This window comes from Silene latifolia, chromosome X (genome assembly GCF_048544455.1).
Source record: "Silene latifolia isolate original U9 population chromosome X, ASM4854445v1, whole genome shotgun sequence".
Classification (NCBI taxonomy): domain Eukaryota; kingdom Viridiplantae; phylum Streptophyta; class Magnoliopsida; order Caryophyllales; family Caryophyllaceae; genus Silene; species Silene latifolia.
This window is the reverse complement of record NC_133537.1, coordinates 212654005-212671135: the sequence shown is the minus strand read 5'-3', so window position 1 is coordinate 212671135 and position 17131 is coordinate 212654005. Positions and strand designations below refer to the sequence as shown.

Genomic DNA, 17131 nt, shown 5'->3' with positions numbered 1-17131 from the left:
ATGCCCACCGGTTTTGAGAGGAGAAAAATAGAGTGTTTTTTTCTCTATTATTGATTCTTTTAGGTTTTTATGATAAAAACACAACTTCTCTCTCTTGTTCTTCATAAAATTCATTTTTATGAATTTAATTTGTAAAAGTCTATCACTATTAATACTAGTAGTAGTATATGAGTATTAGTAATCAATTTTAAGGTAAACCACATTACAAATATCTAGTACATGTTAGTTTGTGGGATAGTCTTGGGTGCTACTAATTGGAGGGCTTCTATTTTGAAGTCATGAATATTCATCCATTATTGGAAAGCTCAAGAACTAATAAGAAGGAGATCTTGTTGGTGCCCATAAGACCGAAATTATCATAGTAAGGGTTGATGATTTCTTCTCTTTTAATTTATGTTTGCATGCATAAGATTTGTATTTAATTTTATGACTAAATTAAATTGAAACATATATGAATATGTTGTATAATGAGATATAGATTTCCAACATTGTGGTGGGGTGAGTCGTGGTGTTGCGGATCTAAGGTGGCCGTTGTGTGAAAGTGGAGGTGGGATGGTCGAATGGTGAGTTGATTGGCGAGGTCGACGACGGAGCTAGGTGAGCCGTCGGGTGATTCTGGGTCAAATTTCAGCTAGTCAGGTAATCAGGTTGGGTCTATTGTCGTCGGATGGCGGGGTCGGTGGCGGTCGTGGAGAGTGGCGGTGATGTGGAGTCTATGGTGATGGTCGTGGGGAGGGACGGTGGTGATGGTTGTGGTAATACAGCATCAACGGTGGTGCTAACGGCAGCAGTGGTGGTGGTCTTACATCTTAGTGTTAGTAGTGGGGGGGAGGGGGTGGGGGAGGGGGCAGTGGTGGTTGTAGTGGTGGTTGTTGGGGCAGTGGATACACAAAATACAACCATAGATACACATAATTACTACGGGATACATACGTACGTATCCCATATTAATACCATGTGTATCTAGTAGTATGGCCCTAGATACACAAATGTTGTGGATTTTGTGTATCCGGAAGTACGAACATGTGTATCTGGAAGTATGAACTTGTGTATCTGAACCATGTGTATCCATAGTAATACAATGTGTATCTAGGTTTGATAAGATGTGTATCTGACTTTAATGACATGTGTACCCGTAAAAATTAGTGTTAAAAAAGTGTAAAAGTGCATTTATAATTTAGCGTGAAAAAAAAGTGTATCTACTTGTATTATAAAATGTATCTGAATAAGAGGTGTATCTGGCAAGGATATAAAGTGTATCCGAAAAAAAAAAAAAATAAAAATAAAAACTGGTTTTAAGCTAGTTCGTACGTAAGGTAGTTCGTATCTGAACCCGCCCCTATATATATATATATATGTATATATATATATATATATATATATGTATATATATATATGTATATATATATATATGTATATATATATATGTATATATATATATATGTATATATATATATATATATATATATATATATATATATTACTATATATATATATATTACTAATTAGTACCTTTATTATAATAATTTCAAATAAAGTTAGTCAAAACTTGGTATTGATTTGTGCTTTATTTTTGTAAGTACCGAGTTGAGACGTACCGAAGGATAAAGAGGACCGGAAGAAAAAGAAGAAGAAACGAGATCAATGAATGATCACAAGAGTGTCCCAACAGCTTCCCTTGTGGCATAGAAGCCAAGACGGAGGAAGAGGATCCTGGAGGCCTTCTTGGCCGGGAAGGTGTTGGTGTCAATGATAGTAATGTATTGTGTCGGTCTAAGAGGGTGATTTTATCACCCTCGTGTCTTTTAATATGGGTCTTTTGGTACACTTTTCCTAACATTTGGCAATTGGTTATGTGGTGGTAACTTGTGCACTTTAACTCGGTTGGGCACTCAATCCTTAATGCATGGAACCCGAGCGGCAATAGAGCACCTTTCAAAGGTCAAGACAAGGCACAAGAGGATCACTTGTAACCCGAAAACCAGTTGGGAGAAGTAGGAATGAAGACTAGAAGAAATGAAGGCAATTGAAGAGGTCTAGCTCGTGGAAAATAGAAGTCCAAAAATGCGAGCCTGTGTACAGCCTGCGCAAACAGGGTGCGCAGGTGCGCACTATTGCGCAGGCAAGAACAGTGCTTGCGCAGCCTGCGCAGCTCTGCTATGCGGGTTTTCTAATCTTCTTTTTGGGCTTCTTAAGTGGAAATCTTTCTAGGTTTTCGTGAAGCCCTATAAATACCCGAGAGTTTGAAGACCTAAGAGATTCACCTACCATCCTTTCATCTCATCTAATCTCATTTTTAGGGTTCTAATCTTGTAATAATTTAGAGACTATTTCCATTCAAAGTTGTAATCTTTCTTTATTGTTGGGTTTATGAAGACTATGGAAGGCTAAATCCTTCCCTTCTTGGTGTAATTCATCCAAAGTCTCCAACTTTGGTATTGTAAGACTCTTTTAATCTCCTCTTATTTATCTAATGATCTTTCCTTATGCTTAATCTTCATGTTGAATGAGTTTATGTTTGGGTTGGCCATCCATGCTTCTTATTTGTTCAACTATTGCAAATTCTAGAGAAATGGTTTAATCTATCTAGGATTGTTTGGAGTAAGCTTGTTGTATGTTGATTTGGTTTAAAGGATGCATGCAATAAGTAGGAAATTTCATGTCTTTTCTCATTTGTATGGTTTAATCTTGTGAGAATTGATCTTAGCTTCTTGTCTTGGCACAACTCTTAATGCTCATGTTTTATTTGCACTCATGGTTTAATGAATTGTTGATTAAACTTGGAGGACATGCATAGATGGTTTAATTTGTGCATGTTATTATCTTGACTTGAAAGTATTGGGTAGAAATTAGGAGGAGAATTATTAAAGAGTTAAACTTTACCATTGTTGGTTACAAAGAAAGAATTGCACCAAGTTCTCTTAATTATTGAATCATCTTACTCACCAAGTGTTTGTTATATTGCTTGTTAGACTAAGATTGCAAATTTTACTTTGTTTCATGTCACCAATTAACTCAAAAACCCTCCTTTTCATGTCTCTCTATTGTTTGCCATTGTGAATAACCATTGTTTGTTTATAATCTTGTCTTTAGTAGTCAATAGTTTACAATTCAAGTATTTAGCTTAAAAGACCTTCTCTTGGGACCGACCCTTACTTGCACTATATTACTTAATCATTTAGAGTTGTCTAGAGTATAGTTTGGCTTATAAATTGTTAATTTGGTAGCTTAATTCTAGTATTTTATGACACCTAGTTTTGTCCCTACCAAATTTTGGCGCCGTTGCCGGGGAAGGGCAACATAGCTAAAGGCTTGATTGTTAAATTGCATGTTAGTTATTTCTCTTCTATTTGTTTTGGATAAGTAAGTGGAAGTTCTAACTTGTGTGTGTAGTGCGAAGGTTTATGTTTAGCTCTCCACAACACGGTGAATCAACCCCCGTGGAAGAGGACGCTTTTGGAGCATATTCGTGGTTATTTACTAATCCTTGGTACCAAAGAGCACAAAGAGAACATAGAGTAGAAGAAGCACCTTTAGAAGCACCTTTAGAAGAACCTATTGAAGTAAATCCGATTGAAGTAGAGTATCCCACTATGGCGAATGACACGAGAACCATCCGGGAGATACGAGCAAGGAATTATGTTGAGCAACCCTTGTGTATCACCTACCCCCCTCTAGGAGCCAATGCAAATTTCGAACTAAAAGGCTTCTTTATCCATAACTTGCCTAAGTTCCATGGCCATGCGGGGAATGACCCAAACCGTCACCTTTCGGAATTTCACATGATGTGTGGAGGTGCTATTCCGAATGGGGTGACGGAGGATCAATTCAAACTACGGGCTTTCCCATTTTCTTTGTTGGATTCGGCCAAAGATTGGCTCTTTTATCTTGATCTGGGATCTATAAGAACTTGGAAGGAAATGAAGGCGGCTTTTATTGAGAAGTACTACCCCGATGCCCGTCATAACCGTGCTAAGAAGGCCATTACTACCATAGAACAAGACCTCAATGGTGAAACCATGTATGAGTATTGGGAGAGGTTTAAAAAGTTGGTAGCTCAATGCCCATACCACGGATTGAGCGATGATGATCTTCTTGTGAACTTCTATGAAGGGCTAGGCCAAGATGATCAAAGAATGGTCAATTCCGCTACCGGAGGAGGGTTGGAAAATTTTTCCATAGTGGATGCCAAGGAAATCATTGAGAGACTTGCCTCTACTACGAGGAATAATGGAAGAACTCAAACGGGAACAAGGAATACTTCTTCAATGGGAACCTCTTCCTCATCTACTCAAAACCTTGAGCAAAGTGTGAATGATTTGACTCACTTAGTGAAGAATATGATAGTGAACAATCCAAACAAGGATGGGGGAAGGGGAAATCAAGTGGAATGCAACTATTGTCAAGGTTCTCACTTGGAGGAAAATTGCCCCATCATGATTGAAGAAGGAATTGGAGTAGAGAATGTAAGTGCAATGGGGTATGGGAATTACAATGCTAGGAATCCTCAAGGGGGAGGATACTACAATTATGACCCTAGTGGCAACAATTACAATGTTGGGAGTAGAGACAATCCTAGACTTGGTTGGGGTGGTGACACCTCAAAGAGCTTTGTGAATGGTCAATTCAACCACTTGAGGGACCAAAATTCCCGACAAGGTCAAGGTTCAAATTCTCAAGGAAATAGGAATGGGAATTTCAATCAAGAAGGAAATAGGCATGGGAATTTCAACAACCAAGGTAGAAATCAAAACCAAGGTCAATCATCCCAATTTGGCAATCAAGGTAACAACAACAATTCTCAAAAAGAACCAAGTGTTCAATACTTGCTTAAGAACATTTTGCAAGAGCAAGTCAAAACGAACAAGAGGCTTGACAAGATTGATGCCGACAAGAATGTTAGTGATGCCAAGTTTGCCAACCTTGAAGTCCAACTTGGCCAAATTGCCCAAGAACTTGCCAAGAAAAATCAAAGGACCTCAACTTCTATTCCCTCCACTACATTTCCTCATAGAGAGAATGCTAGTGCTATGACATTGAGGAAGGGGAGAACTTTAGAATCCCCTCCCAAGAAGAAGAGAAGGGGCAAGTCACAAGAAAGGGTTATTGACATTGAAGAGCAAATTGAAGAAGAGCTTGTGGTCGAACAAGAGAAAGGATCATCTTCAAAAGCTAATGGGGAAAAAAAAAGAGTCCTTGGAGCATTGACAAAGGAAAGGAAGGAAGCACCAACACAAAGGATCAACTCAAAGAGATTGAACAAGAGTATGAACCGGAGGTACTAGTACCCTCACAAGTCCCAAGAAGTTTGATAAAGATACCGATCTTTATGAGACTTTTAGAAAATGTGAGGTCAACATCCCTCTTTTTACTATCATTAACACCATTCCTAGGTATGCAAAGTTCCTCAAAGAACTTTGCACCCCTAAACGGAAGCCAAGGAAAGGAGTTGAAAGAGTCACGGTTAGTAGGCATGTCTCGGCCATTTTCAAACAAAATCTTCCCAAAAAGTGCGATGATTCGGGCATGCTAACTATACCGTGCTCAATTGGGGGCAAAGCTTTTGCTAGAGCTATGCTAGACTCGGGGTCCTCTATTAATGTCATGCCTTATTCCATTTATGAGACCTTAGAATTGCCTCCCTTGTCTAGGACCAATGTTGTGATCCAATTGGCGGATCGTTCCACAATTCACCCTAAAGGTCTTGTATAAGATGTGTTGGTAGAGGTTGATAATTTCATATTTCCGACCGATTTTTATGTTTTGGACATGGAACCGGACTCTAAGGCTACACCCCTCTTACTAGGGAGGCCATTTATGAGAACCTCCAAAATCAAGCTTGACATGTATGATGGAACTTTGACCATGGAATTTGAAGGGAAAGTTTTGAAATATAATGTGTATGAGACGATGAAAAAGACCGATGATTTGAGTTGTTGCTACTTTCTTGATAAAATTGAACATTTGGCAAATCGAGTTTACCAATTTAGTCAAAGGGACCCACTTGAGGTGGCCCTCACTAACAATGTCGAGAAGGAAGGGTTGCGGTTTTTGTTGTCTCATGATGTGCAGGAAAATGTAGAGGCATTGGAAAAGGAAGAACCACTAGAAGAATCAAAGGAAGAAAAAGAAGTGAAAGAAATTGAAGAGGAAATGTCGAGCACATGCGCAGCCTGCGCACTCCCCATGCGTAGCCTGCGCAGCCTGCGCAATTCCCAGCTCATCCGAATCATGTTTTTCTTCCTATTCTTATGACAACCCATCCAAATTTCTTCCCCTAGAGGCCTCCCTTGAAAGACCACTTCCATCCATCATTAAGCCGCCCACCCCCAATCTAAAACCACTCCCCGACCACTTGAAATACGTCTTTCTTGAGGCAAACAACACTCTACCCCTCATAATTTCAAACCAACTTGAGAGTGATCAAGAAAGGAGATTGGTGGATGTTTTGCACAAGTACAAGGAAGCTTTCGGGTGGAGCATTGCAGATCTAAAAGGGATAAGTCCAAGCGTTTGCATGCACAAGATCCGTTTGTAAGGGGAAGCAAAGCCGGTTCGGCAACCACAAAGAAGATTAAACCCACCAATGATGGAGGTGGTGAAGGAAGAGATCATCAAGCTACTCCAAATGGGAATCATCTACCCCATTAGTGATTCTCAATGGGTAAGTCCCACTCAATGTGTACCTAAAAAGGGTGGTGTGACGGTAATCGAGGGCAAAGAAGGAGCTTTAATTCCCACCCGGATTCAAACCGGGTGGAGAGTTTGCATCGATTATCGCCGCCTAAATGCCGTGACTTTCAAAGATCATTTTCCTCTACCCTTTCTAGACCAAATGCTAGAGAGGCTAGGGGGAAAGGAATTTTATTGTTTCTTGGACGGATATTCCGGATACTTTCAAATTCCCATACGTCCGGAAGATCAATCCAAGACAACATTCACATGCCCTTTCAGAACATATGCATACCGAAGGATGCCCTTCGGTTTGTGTAATGCTCCGGGTACATTTCAACGTTGCATGGTGAGTCTTTTCTCGGATCTTGTTGAAAGAGTCTTAGAGGTCTTCATGGATGACTTCACCGTCCATGGAGATAGTTTTGAAGCTTGCTTAGACCACCTAACTATGGTCCTATCACGATGCACGGAATCACACCTTGTGTTGAATTCCGAAAATGTCACTTTATGGTTAAAAGCGGCATCGTGTTAGGTCACATAGTCTCAAAAAGAGGGATTGAGGTGGATGTGGCTAAGGTTGAAGTGATAAAAACCTTGCCATATCCTACTAATACTCGGGAGATAAGGTCGTTCCTAGGACACGCGGGCTTCTACCGTCGATTTATTAAGGACTTTTCCAAGATTGCTTACCCCTTGTGCAAGCTTTTGCACAAGGATGTGGAGTTTGTTTTTGATGATGCTTGTAGGTTGGCATTCGATAAATTGAAGGAAAAGCTTGTCACGGCTCCGATAATTCAAGCTCCAAAATGGGACCTCCCGTTTGAGATCATGACCGATGCTAGTGATTATGTCCTTGGCGCGGTTTTAGGCCAAAGGGACGGGAAGATTGCCCATGTGATACAATATGCTTCTTCACTCTTGAATGATGCTCAACGGAACTACACCGTCACGGAAAAGGAATTTTTAGCGGTGGTGTATGCCATTGAAAAATTCTGGGCTTATCTCTTGGGTGCAAAGGTCATCATCTATAGCGATCACAAGTCTATAAGGCAACTTGTAGAAAGAAAGACACCAAGGCAAGGCTCATGAGATGGGTGCTTTTGTTGAGCGAGTCTGACATAGAGATCAAGGACAAGCAAGGGAGTGCTAATGTGGTAGCCGACCATTTGAGTAGGCTTCACATCAATGAGGATCTCGTGAAGACCATGGGAGTAGTTGACGGTAGCTTACCACATGAATCTCTATATTCCATGAAGGCCGTTGAGCCTTGGTATGACAACCCTGTCAATTACATGGTAACCAAGAACTTTCCCACCTCACTCTCATCAAGTCAACGAAATAAGATCAAGTCCGATTCTCGATTATATATATGGGATGACCCATATCTATGGAAAATGTGTCAAGACCAAGTCATCCGACGTTGTGTACCGGATGTAGAAATCCCATCCATCCTAAAACATTGCCATGAGTACGCTTGTGGGGGTCACTTTGGGCCTCATAGAACGGCACGTAAAATCCTTGAGTGCGGGTTCTATTGGCCCAAGTTGTTTAAAGATGCTCATGTTTTCGTCAATACTTGTGACAAATGCCAACGGGTTGGCAACATCTCACGACGAAACGAAATGCCCCAACAACCAATGCTCTATTTGGAGGTTTTTGATGTGTGGGGGATAGACTTCATGGGTCCATTCCCCAAGTCGGATGGGTATCTCTATATCCTATTGGCGGTGGACTATGTTTCAAAATGGGTCGAGGCTATACCAACTCGGAATGATGACGCAAGGACGGTCTCTAGCTTTGTTCACAACAATATCTTCTCAAGGTTCGGCTATCCTAGGGCGTTGATAAGTGACCGGGGGACTCATTTTTGCAATAGGATTTTGGAGGGATTGTTAAAGAGGTACAGGGTCGTGCACAAAGTCTCCACCGCCTATCACCCACAAACCAATGGGCAAGCGGAAGTTTCCAATCGGGAGATCAAGAATATCTTACAAAAAACAGTGAACCCCGATAGGAAAGATTGGAGTCAAAGGTTGAATGACGCTCTTTGGGCATACCGCACCGCTTACAAGACATCCATTGGTATGTCCCCATATCGACTCATTTATGGGAAGGCATGTCATCTTCCTTTGGAAGTGGAGCATAGAGCCTATTGGGCCATCAAATCCTTCAACCAAAGCATAGATGATGCGGGGCTCCATCGGAAGCTTCAACTTCAAGAAATTGATGAAATCCGTCTTGACTCTTATGATAATGCCGCCATATACAAAGAGAAAGCTAGAATATGGCATGATCGAATGATAAGTCGGCGGGTTTTCAAAGAAGGCACCAAGGTTCTTGTTTTCCAAAATCGGTTAAAGTTGTTCTCCGGGAAGCTAAGATCAATATGGGTTGGACCATTCATTGTGAGAAAAGTCCATCCTCATGGAGCGGTCGAAGTTGAGAACCCGAGCACGGGAAAGACAATTAAGGTGAATGGGCAACGGCTTAAAGAGTATCATGAAGGCATGGAAGCACAAATTGTTGAACAAGTCACTTTGGAAGACCCCATTTACCAAGCTTGAGCATGAGAAGCACTTTGTCGAGCCATCGACGTTAAAAATACGGCACAAATTTGTAAATATTCTATCCCAATTTAATTGCTTTCTTAGCATAGTTTATTTCCGCAATTTAATTCCGCAATTTATTTCCGCAATTTATTTCTTTTTTTTCGCATGTTAATTTTCGTTAAATTAATTTCATTTGCATTGACATGTAAAAAGGCACTTGAGGTTTGTTTAATGATATAGTGATTTGCAAGAACCCTCTTGGAAGGCGTGCCCAAGAGGAGATGAGAGTCGGGTTTAATAGACAAGATCATTGGAAGAAGTGTTGAAGAAGGAACAAGGGAAAAAAGAGCAAAAACTTGGGCTAAGGAACGAAATTGCAATTAAAAGAACCAAGAGCACAAATGCGAAGCTAGGCGCAGCCTGCGCATAGGCCTTGCGCAGGTGCGCACGATTGCGCAGGCAAGACTAAATTTTGCGCAGCCTGCGCAGGTCTGTAATCTCGGTTCTTTATCTTTTCTTATCCCGTTTTCAGTCATCATTATTTACCAAAGCTTTTTCGACCAACTTCCCCAAAACCCCATCTCATTCACTCCAAATCAAACCAAATCACCTTTTATCATCAACAAACCTCCTTCTCATCACCAATTTCTTCACCAAATTCGTCCTTGGAATCAAAAACACCATCAAACCTCCTATTTTCTGACAAAAATCCCCCAATTTCCCAAACCCTATAATTTTTCCGGGTTGATTTGAAGCTTTTTCAAGTGGATTTCTGGGTTACCAAGGAATTTTTATGCAACTTTCCTCTTCATTCAAGCAAGTTTTGGGAATATTCGGGAAGGTATAACAAATTTCTCCACTCTCTTTGTTTCCATTGATTTAATTCACTTTACTTTGTGTAGTTGAGTTGGATTCTTGCTTGTAATTGTTATTTGGGGATTGTTGGCAATCATTTTCTGTTAATGAAGGCAAATATTTAACAAAATTACCTTAGCTACACAAGATTGTGCTAGTGCACACAAGGTGTTTGTTGAATTGCCCTTAGAAAATTTTTCAGATTTTTGGTTGTTTTAAGTGGTTGTTTTTGAAATTTTTAAAAGAGAACAAGATGGTTTTTGGTATTGGCAAGGGAAAGTCTAAGAAGAAGGGTGAGTCATCAAACCAACCTCCACCCAATGCCCCACCCAAACCTTTTAAAGGGGATGAAGGGTTACCAAACAACACCAAGACTTACTTTAAGTTCCTTGAGAGTAAGCCCTTACCGATTTCAAAATTCCTTCACCCGGGGACCTTGAGGAACATGGGGATCTTTGACCAAACCCTTGCCTTCCTCACCAAGGTGGGATTAGAGAGGTACATGAACCTCCAACCTCATACATACTCCGCCTATACCTTGGAGTTCCTTTCTACCATAGTAATCACGGGGGAAAGAGGGAATGAAAGGGTGATTTTTAGGTTAAACAAGACATGGCACACGCTAACCTTTGAGAGGGTAAGGGAGATTTTGAGGATCACCAAACCACCTTCCCCCATAAACCTACTGGGTACGGCCTTGGACGATACTTGGTGTGCACTCACGGGGAAAACACACCAGACAAACAATGACAAGATCTCCTCAATCACAAACCCCCCCCCATCCGGATTCTTACACGTATGATTTCGTGCTTCTTCTTTACGATGGGGGAACCTACCAAACTCAATGAGGGGGTCCGTGAGTGCATTTGGGCAATGTTGCCCGAGGGGGAGGGGGTGCCGGATTGGGCAAGGCTTTTTGTGGTTGGTGCATCAAAGCACAAAGAAAAGAAAGGGAGCATTAATTGTGGAGGTTTGGTCACTCTTTTTGTGGCTAGCTTGGTTGGGGATATTCCGGATGAACAACCTCGAGTGTGGGGGAATCACCTTTATAATGAAGCGGGGTTAGTGGAGACCCATATGATTCAACCTTTGGACACGGTTCTATGGAGTTGTCATTGGTTGGGGGAAGGGGGTACCCAATATATGAAGCTACCTTTGAATGGCCCCCTTCCAAGTGGGCCAAGAGCCCGGGATTTCTTTTGCCCCGCCGAGGGCAACCTCCCCAACCCACCCCCACAAAGAATGAGGAAGAGAAGAGCGGTTGAGTCTTCCCAAGGCCCACAACAAGAGGAAGAGAGAGAGGTTGAGATAATTGAGGGGGAATTCCATGAGACTCCACACATTCCTTTGTCCTACCAACCGCCTCAAGACACTCCTATGTTTGAGGCCGGGGGTTCCTCAAGTCCACCTTTAGCACCATGGCAACACCAAATGTTCAAGTACTTTGAGGAGACCCGGGGGACATTGGAAGCAATTAGTGGGAGGGTTGAGAGCTCCCATTCTTGGCAACAACAACAAGCGCCAAGATTGGAGAGTTTTGATCAATTTCGGAAATCTTTTGAAGAACATAAAAGGTTGGGAGATGAGGCCGAATTGGCCCAAAGAAAAATGCTTGAGGGGATTGCAAAGAGGCAAGAGGAGTGTTACCAATGGCAACAACAAAGCGCCAAGGCTTGGGCGGAGAATCAAGCAATGTGGCAAGAGCAAAACAAGTGGCGTGAACAAGTAAGCCAACAATTTGGGGTGCAAAACGAAAGGCACCACCAATACCTTGATGATTCTTACTACGACGCTCAAGCCCATGAAGACTCCTTTGGCCTTATTCAAGGCCTTTTCGGAATGACTCTTCACCAAAATGAACCCGACTACCGACCCTCCATTGATGAAACTCAAGTCCATGCGGCCTACATAAGGGCCCAACAAGAAAAAGAAAGAAGAGAAAGAAGAATAATGAACCGGGGGGCATATGAGCAAGGAGAAGGCTCGGGCCCCTCCAACTAAAGTTTTGAAGAAGTTGACACTCCTCCACATTGAGGACAATGTGAAATTTAAGTGTGGGGGAGTGAGAAATTGTAACATATGTAAAGTGTCTTTCAAATCAATGCAAATGCAAAAAAAAAAAAAAAAAAAAAAAAAAAAAAAAAAAATTGAAAATTCCGGCTAGGTGAAAACCCACAAGGGTGGGCACCTAGGCAAGATTGGAAAAGGTGGCCGAGGACGGAATGAAAACCCGAAAGGGCATTCCGGGCAAAATGAAGAATCGAGTTGCGAGCCACCGATGAGAGGAAAGGAAAAAGCTAAGGTGAAAACCCGAAAGGGCACCTTAGGCAAAATGAGGGATTTTCAAACAAAAAAAATCGAAAAATTGAAAAATGCAACACCAAAAAGATTGAGGGATAAGAAGGGAGCAATAAGGAGGGTCTTGGAAGGAGGTTAGATTTAGGATTTAATTTCTTTTTGAGTCAAAGAAAGTTGTTTCAAATTGGTGGTTTTTCATGTTGGCTACTAGGTTGTTGATCTTTGTTGGTGTTTGGCCAACTTAGTAGCATGACTTGCATTGCTTGGAGTGATAAGGGGGTGATATAAGGGGAAGATGAATGAGTTGGAGGATTGTTTAGGTCACTTTGCTATTGCCTTGGGATAAGGCAAGAGTGACCACTTCTACTTTGGTGATATAAGAAGGGTGGAGTTGCGTGATGAGTCGGCGTTGGTGGTGTGTCGTGTCCGTGTTTGAGGGAGAAATAAGGCGGGGGAGTGAGTGAAGAGTTGTGTCAAATTTGAGTCAAGTTATTTTCTTTTTAATCGGTGGTTGTGTTTTGAGGGAGATATAAGAAGGAAGAGGAAAGGGGAGAGTGATCATTCACTCCTACACTCTCTTATAGACTTCATGTTTGCTTATTTCGGGTTTTGCTCGGGACTAGCAAAAGTCTAAGTGTGGCGGAGTTTGATAGTAATGTATTGTGTCGGTCTAAGAGGGTGATTTTATCACCCTCGTGTCTTTTAATATGGGTCTTTTGGTACACTTTTCCTAACATTTGGCAATTGGTTATGTGGTGGTAACTTGTGCACTTTAACTCGGTTGGGCACTCAATCCTTAATGCATGGAACCCGAGCGGCAATAGAGCACCTTTCAAAGGTCAAGTCAAGGCACAAGAGGATCACTTGTAACCCGAAAACCAGTTGGGAGAAGTAGGAATGAAGACTAGAAGAAATGAAGGCAATTGAAGAGGTCTAGCTCGTGGAAAATAGAAGTCCAAAAATGCGAGTGTGCGCGGCCTGCGAAACAGGGCGCAGTGCTTGCAGTCTTGCGCAGTAAGAACAAAGGTGCTTGCGCGACTGCATGGCCTCTCTGCTATCTATGCGGGTTTTCTAATCTTCTTTTTGGGCTTCTTAAGTGGAAATCTTTCTAGGTTTTCGTGAAGCCCTATAAATACCCGAGAGTTTGAAGACCTAAGAGATTCACCTACCATCCTTTCATCTCATCTAATCTCATTTTTAGGGTTCTAATCTTGTAATAATTTAGAGACTATTTCCATTCAAAGTTGTAATCTTTCTTTATTGTTGGGTTTATGAAGACTATGGAAGGCTAAATCCTTCCCTTGGTTTAATTCATCCAAAGTCTCCAACTTTGTTATTGTAAGACTCTTTTAATCTCCTCTTATTTATCTAATGATCTTTCCTTATGCTTAATCTTCATGTTGAATGAGTTTATGTTTGGGTTGGCCATCCATGCTTCTTATTTGTTCAACTATTGCAAATTCTAGAGAAATGGTTTAATCTATCTAGGATTGTTTGGAGCAAGCTTGTTGTATGTTGATTTGGTTTAAAGGATTCATGCAATAAGTAGGAAATTTCATGTCTTTTCTCATTTGTATGGTTTAATCTTGTGAGAATTGATCTTAGCTTCTTGTCTTGGCACAACTCTTAATGCTCATGTTTTATTTGCACTCATGGTTTAATGAATTGTTGATTAAACTTGGAGGACATGCATAGATGGTTTAATTTGTGCATGTTATTATCTTGACTTGAAAGTATTGGGTAGAAATTAGGAGGAGAATTATTAAAAAGTTAAACTTTACCATTGTTGGTTACAAAGGAAGAATTACACCAAGTTCTCTTAATTATTGAATCATCTTACTCACCAAGTGTTTGTTATATTGCTTGTTAGACTAAGATTGCAAATTTTACTTAGTTTCATGTCACCAATTAACTCAAAAACCCCCCTTTTCATGTCTCTCTATTGTTTGCCATTGTGAATAACCATTGTTTGTTTATAATCTTGTCTTTAGTAGTCAATAGTTTACAATTCAAGTATTTAGCTTAAAATACCTTCTCTTGGGACCGACCCTTGCACTATATTACTTTATCATTTAGAGTAGTCTAGAGTATAGTTTGGCTTATAAATTGTTAATTTGGTAGCTTAATTCTAGTATTTTACGACACCTAGTTTTGTCCCTACCAGTCAACATTAAGAACATCAGATTTTTGCAATCCAAAACACCCAGAAAGCTGACATTAAGATCTGCATTAAGATCTGCATTCAAGCCGTAGAATAAAGAGCACAGAAGCAATGGCTTTGAGCCACCTAAAGGACACATAAGTAAGGTTCACTGTTATATGAAAGCACAAAATTCACGAATAAACCAAATCTGTCTCCACCTCATACAACTGAAAAATGCTGCCAAAATTACATTGACAAATAGTTCATCCAATAAATAAAAAAGCGTCAACTTCTTGTCAAAATTGATCGCCCCAAACAACAAGACTTGTATGAGATGGTCTCACATGTGAGATCAACCCAAATTAGTATGCATTACTCATTTAACTATATGGTTAATGAGATTGGCAGGTAAAATAAGTCATAAAAGTATTTGTGCCCCTCACAAAAAAAGAGTTTCCTATTTGCGCAAGTAGAGGAAGCCTACTATGACAGCGATACAAACAACAGCACCCGGAACTGCCCAGTATTGCGTAGGCAGGTCCTTGATCTTCTGAACAACATCGGCCTTGTTGGAAGGAATTTGAGGTTCTGGGATAGTTGTAGCAGATGGGTCTAGCTCTCCTACACAAAATTTCTCCATAAGGTCCCTTGCATCTTGGCTATGCCCAGCATCGTCAAATTCTTCTTTTGCATCTTTACCTTGATTATGAATACCAACACTAAATCTAATAAGCTCTTCACTTGAAATGCCAATATTCTAAAATCAACTAGAAAAGCATACCAATTTAAGCAGCAACTGGGGGGGATATACCTTTTGCATCAAGGAAGACATCATCTCCACCGGGGTGCTCGTCTATATAAGAAGTCACATCATACACCTGAGGGAAAAAAAGACTGCTGAGTGAGCTCTGAATGGTATCTTTAAGGGTCCGTTTGGATACAATTTTAGGAGGGAAAGGGAGGGGAGGGGGAGTGAGGGGAGGTGAAGGGAGGGGAGAGAAGGGGAGGGCAAATGGGATTTGAGTGTTTGGATAACAAAAATTATGAAGGGAAATGAAAGGGGAGGAAGGAGGGAGATGAAGAATGGATGGAGGATTGAAGGATCTTTGGTGGTATAATTAGAAAGTCAAATAATGTTTTTTTCCAAATCTCACACCCTTGGAAAGATTATAATTTGTTTATAGGAGGGAAAATAAGTCCTCTCATTTCTCTCCCCTTCCATTTCCTTTCTCCCATATTTTTTATCCAAATAAAGGAAATTAAATCCCTCCCTTTCCCTCCCCTCCCCTTCTCTCCAATTCCTTCAATCCAAACGGACCCTAAGTCACATGGCAGTTAAGAATCAAACAAATTGATGTGATTCAGAAAATACTAGTGCAATTCAGTGGAACTCCAAAAGTAGAATCCAGAATATGTGGCAAAATAAAAGAGGAAAACAAGTGCCTCAAATTCATAGAACCTAGCATAAGTCGATAAGTCAAATGCAGAAGATGGACAGGCCAAAAAGGAATCAAAGGAGCAGACACGAAGAAGGAACATATCGAACCGTCGAGACATGAAAGAGAGACCAATTGAGCTGAACAAGTTGAGGCTACTGAGCACGATAGTAAAGTCAATCAACATCCAGCAGCAGAATTTGTTTTAAAATCAAATAAGAAAACACGCTTCTACTTGAGACCACAAATTCTCATTTGTGACGGCATTATTCCGTCACAAGCTTGTGACCTCTCACAAAGAGCAAGTGGAAGGTCATAAGCTTGTGACGGTCTGGGATTTGAGACTATGAAATTGGGAATAGGGATGCATTTGCAAATTTATATCCACCGTAATAATAATAATAATAATAATAATAATAATAATAATAATAATAATAATAATAATAATAATAATAATAATAAGCCAGTAATGTTAGCGAAGAATATGAAGAGCAGATGAATCTGACCAAAAAAAAAACACGAGTTAATTGCATATTGCAGATGCGGTATTAAATAAAAATAAAAATAAAAATAAAAAAGAAAGAAGAGAGAATACTTTGCCATGAATGACAACCCAACAATCATCCTTAGAGTTGTGCTCAGCAGCTTCTTGCATACTAACCAGTTTCGTTAGAGTTGGCATTTTCTTCTTCTTCTTCTTTTTATTGTTGTTGTTGCTGCTAAAACCCCTCCTTGTTCTCTATGTATTTCTATTTCTCACCTAATCCAAGGATTCCTCAATTTCTACAAAAAATCATTTTCTTTTATTTATTTCAACTACCCTGCTTTTGTTTGCGGGAGGGGCTAGTGGGCTACCCTAAAGATGGCATGTGGGGCCACTGAGTGACCCGAGCTTGAATCCGAGGAAACCCGACCTAACAACACCCGGGAATATTGCAAACTGAAAGCGATCCGACGTGACCCGATAAGGACCTAGAACCCTACACTACCCGGTAATCAGCGACCCGAACTCGACCCAGTATTAACCTTATTAAATTGATGACCCGACAATTATTAAGCTTAATATTGATCAAAATAAAAGCACTTTAGTTTTTAGTTTGATATGTTTTACTCAATAATGAAGGAACTAAACCAAATAATGGTCGAAAAACTAATCTTAATGGTTAAAAATTGAA

At 40.6% G+C, this 17131-nt stretch overlaps 1 protein-coding gene across 1 annotated transcript; it reads right to left on the bottom strand.

Annotated features, from left to right (window-relative positions):
• Positions 1-14683: 14683 nt before the first annotated feature.
• LOC141623787 (cytochrome b5) lies at positions 14684-16781 on the bottom strand. The gene is made up of 3 exons (XM_074439936.1): positions 16552-16781; positions 15332-15398; positions 14684-15219 (listed from the first exon to the last, which is right to left on the bottom strand). The coding sequence occupies exons 1-3, from the start codon at positions 16636-16638 to the stop codon at positions 14978-14980; spliced, it is 396 nt and encodes a 131-aa protein (XP_074296037.1). The 5' UTR covers positions 16639-16781; the 3' UTR covers positions 14684-14977.
• Between the last annotated feature and the right edge of the window lie 350 nt (positions 16782-17131).

Bases quoted from the DNA above. Each gene is read 5' to 3' on its own strand.
- LOC141623787 (XM_074439936.1), bottom strand. From the start codon at position 16,638: ATGCCAACTCTAACGAAACTGGTTAGTATGCAAGAAGCTGCTGAGCAC. The intron at 15,399-16,551 runs GTATTCTCTCTT...TTTTTCCCTCAG, and splicing joins GGGTTGTCATTCATGGCAAA to GTGTATGATGTGACTTCTTA. The intron at 15,220-15,331 runs GTATATCCCCCC...TTCATAATCAAG, and splicing joins TGTCTTCCTTGATGCAAAAG to GTAAAGATGCAAAAGAAGAA.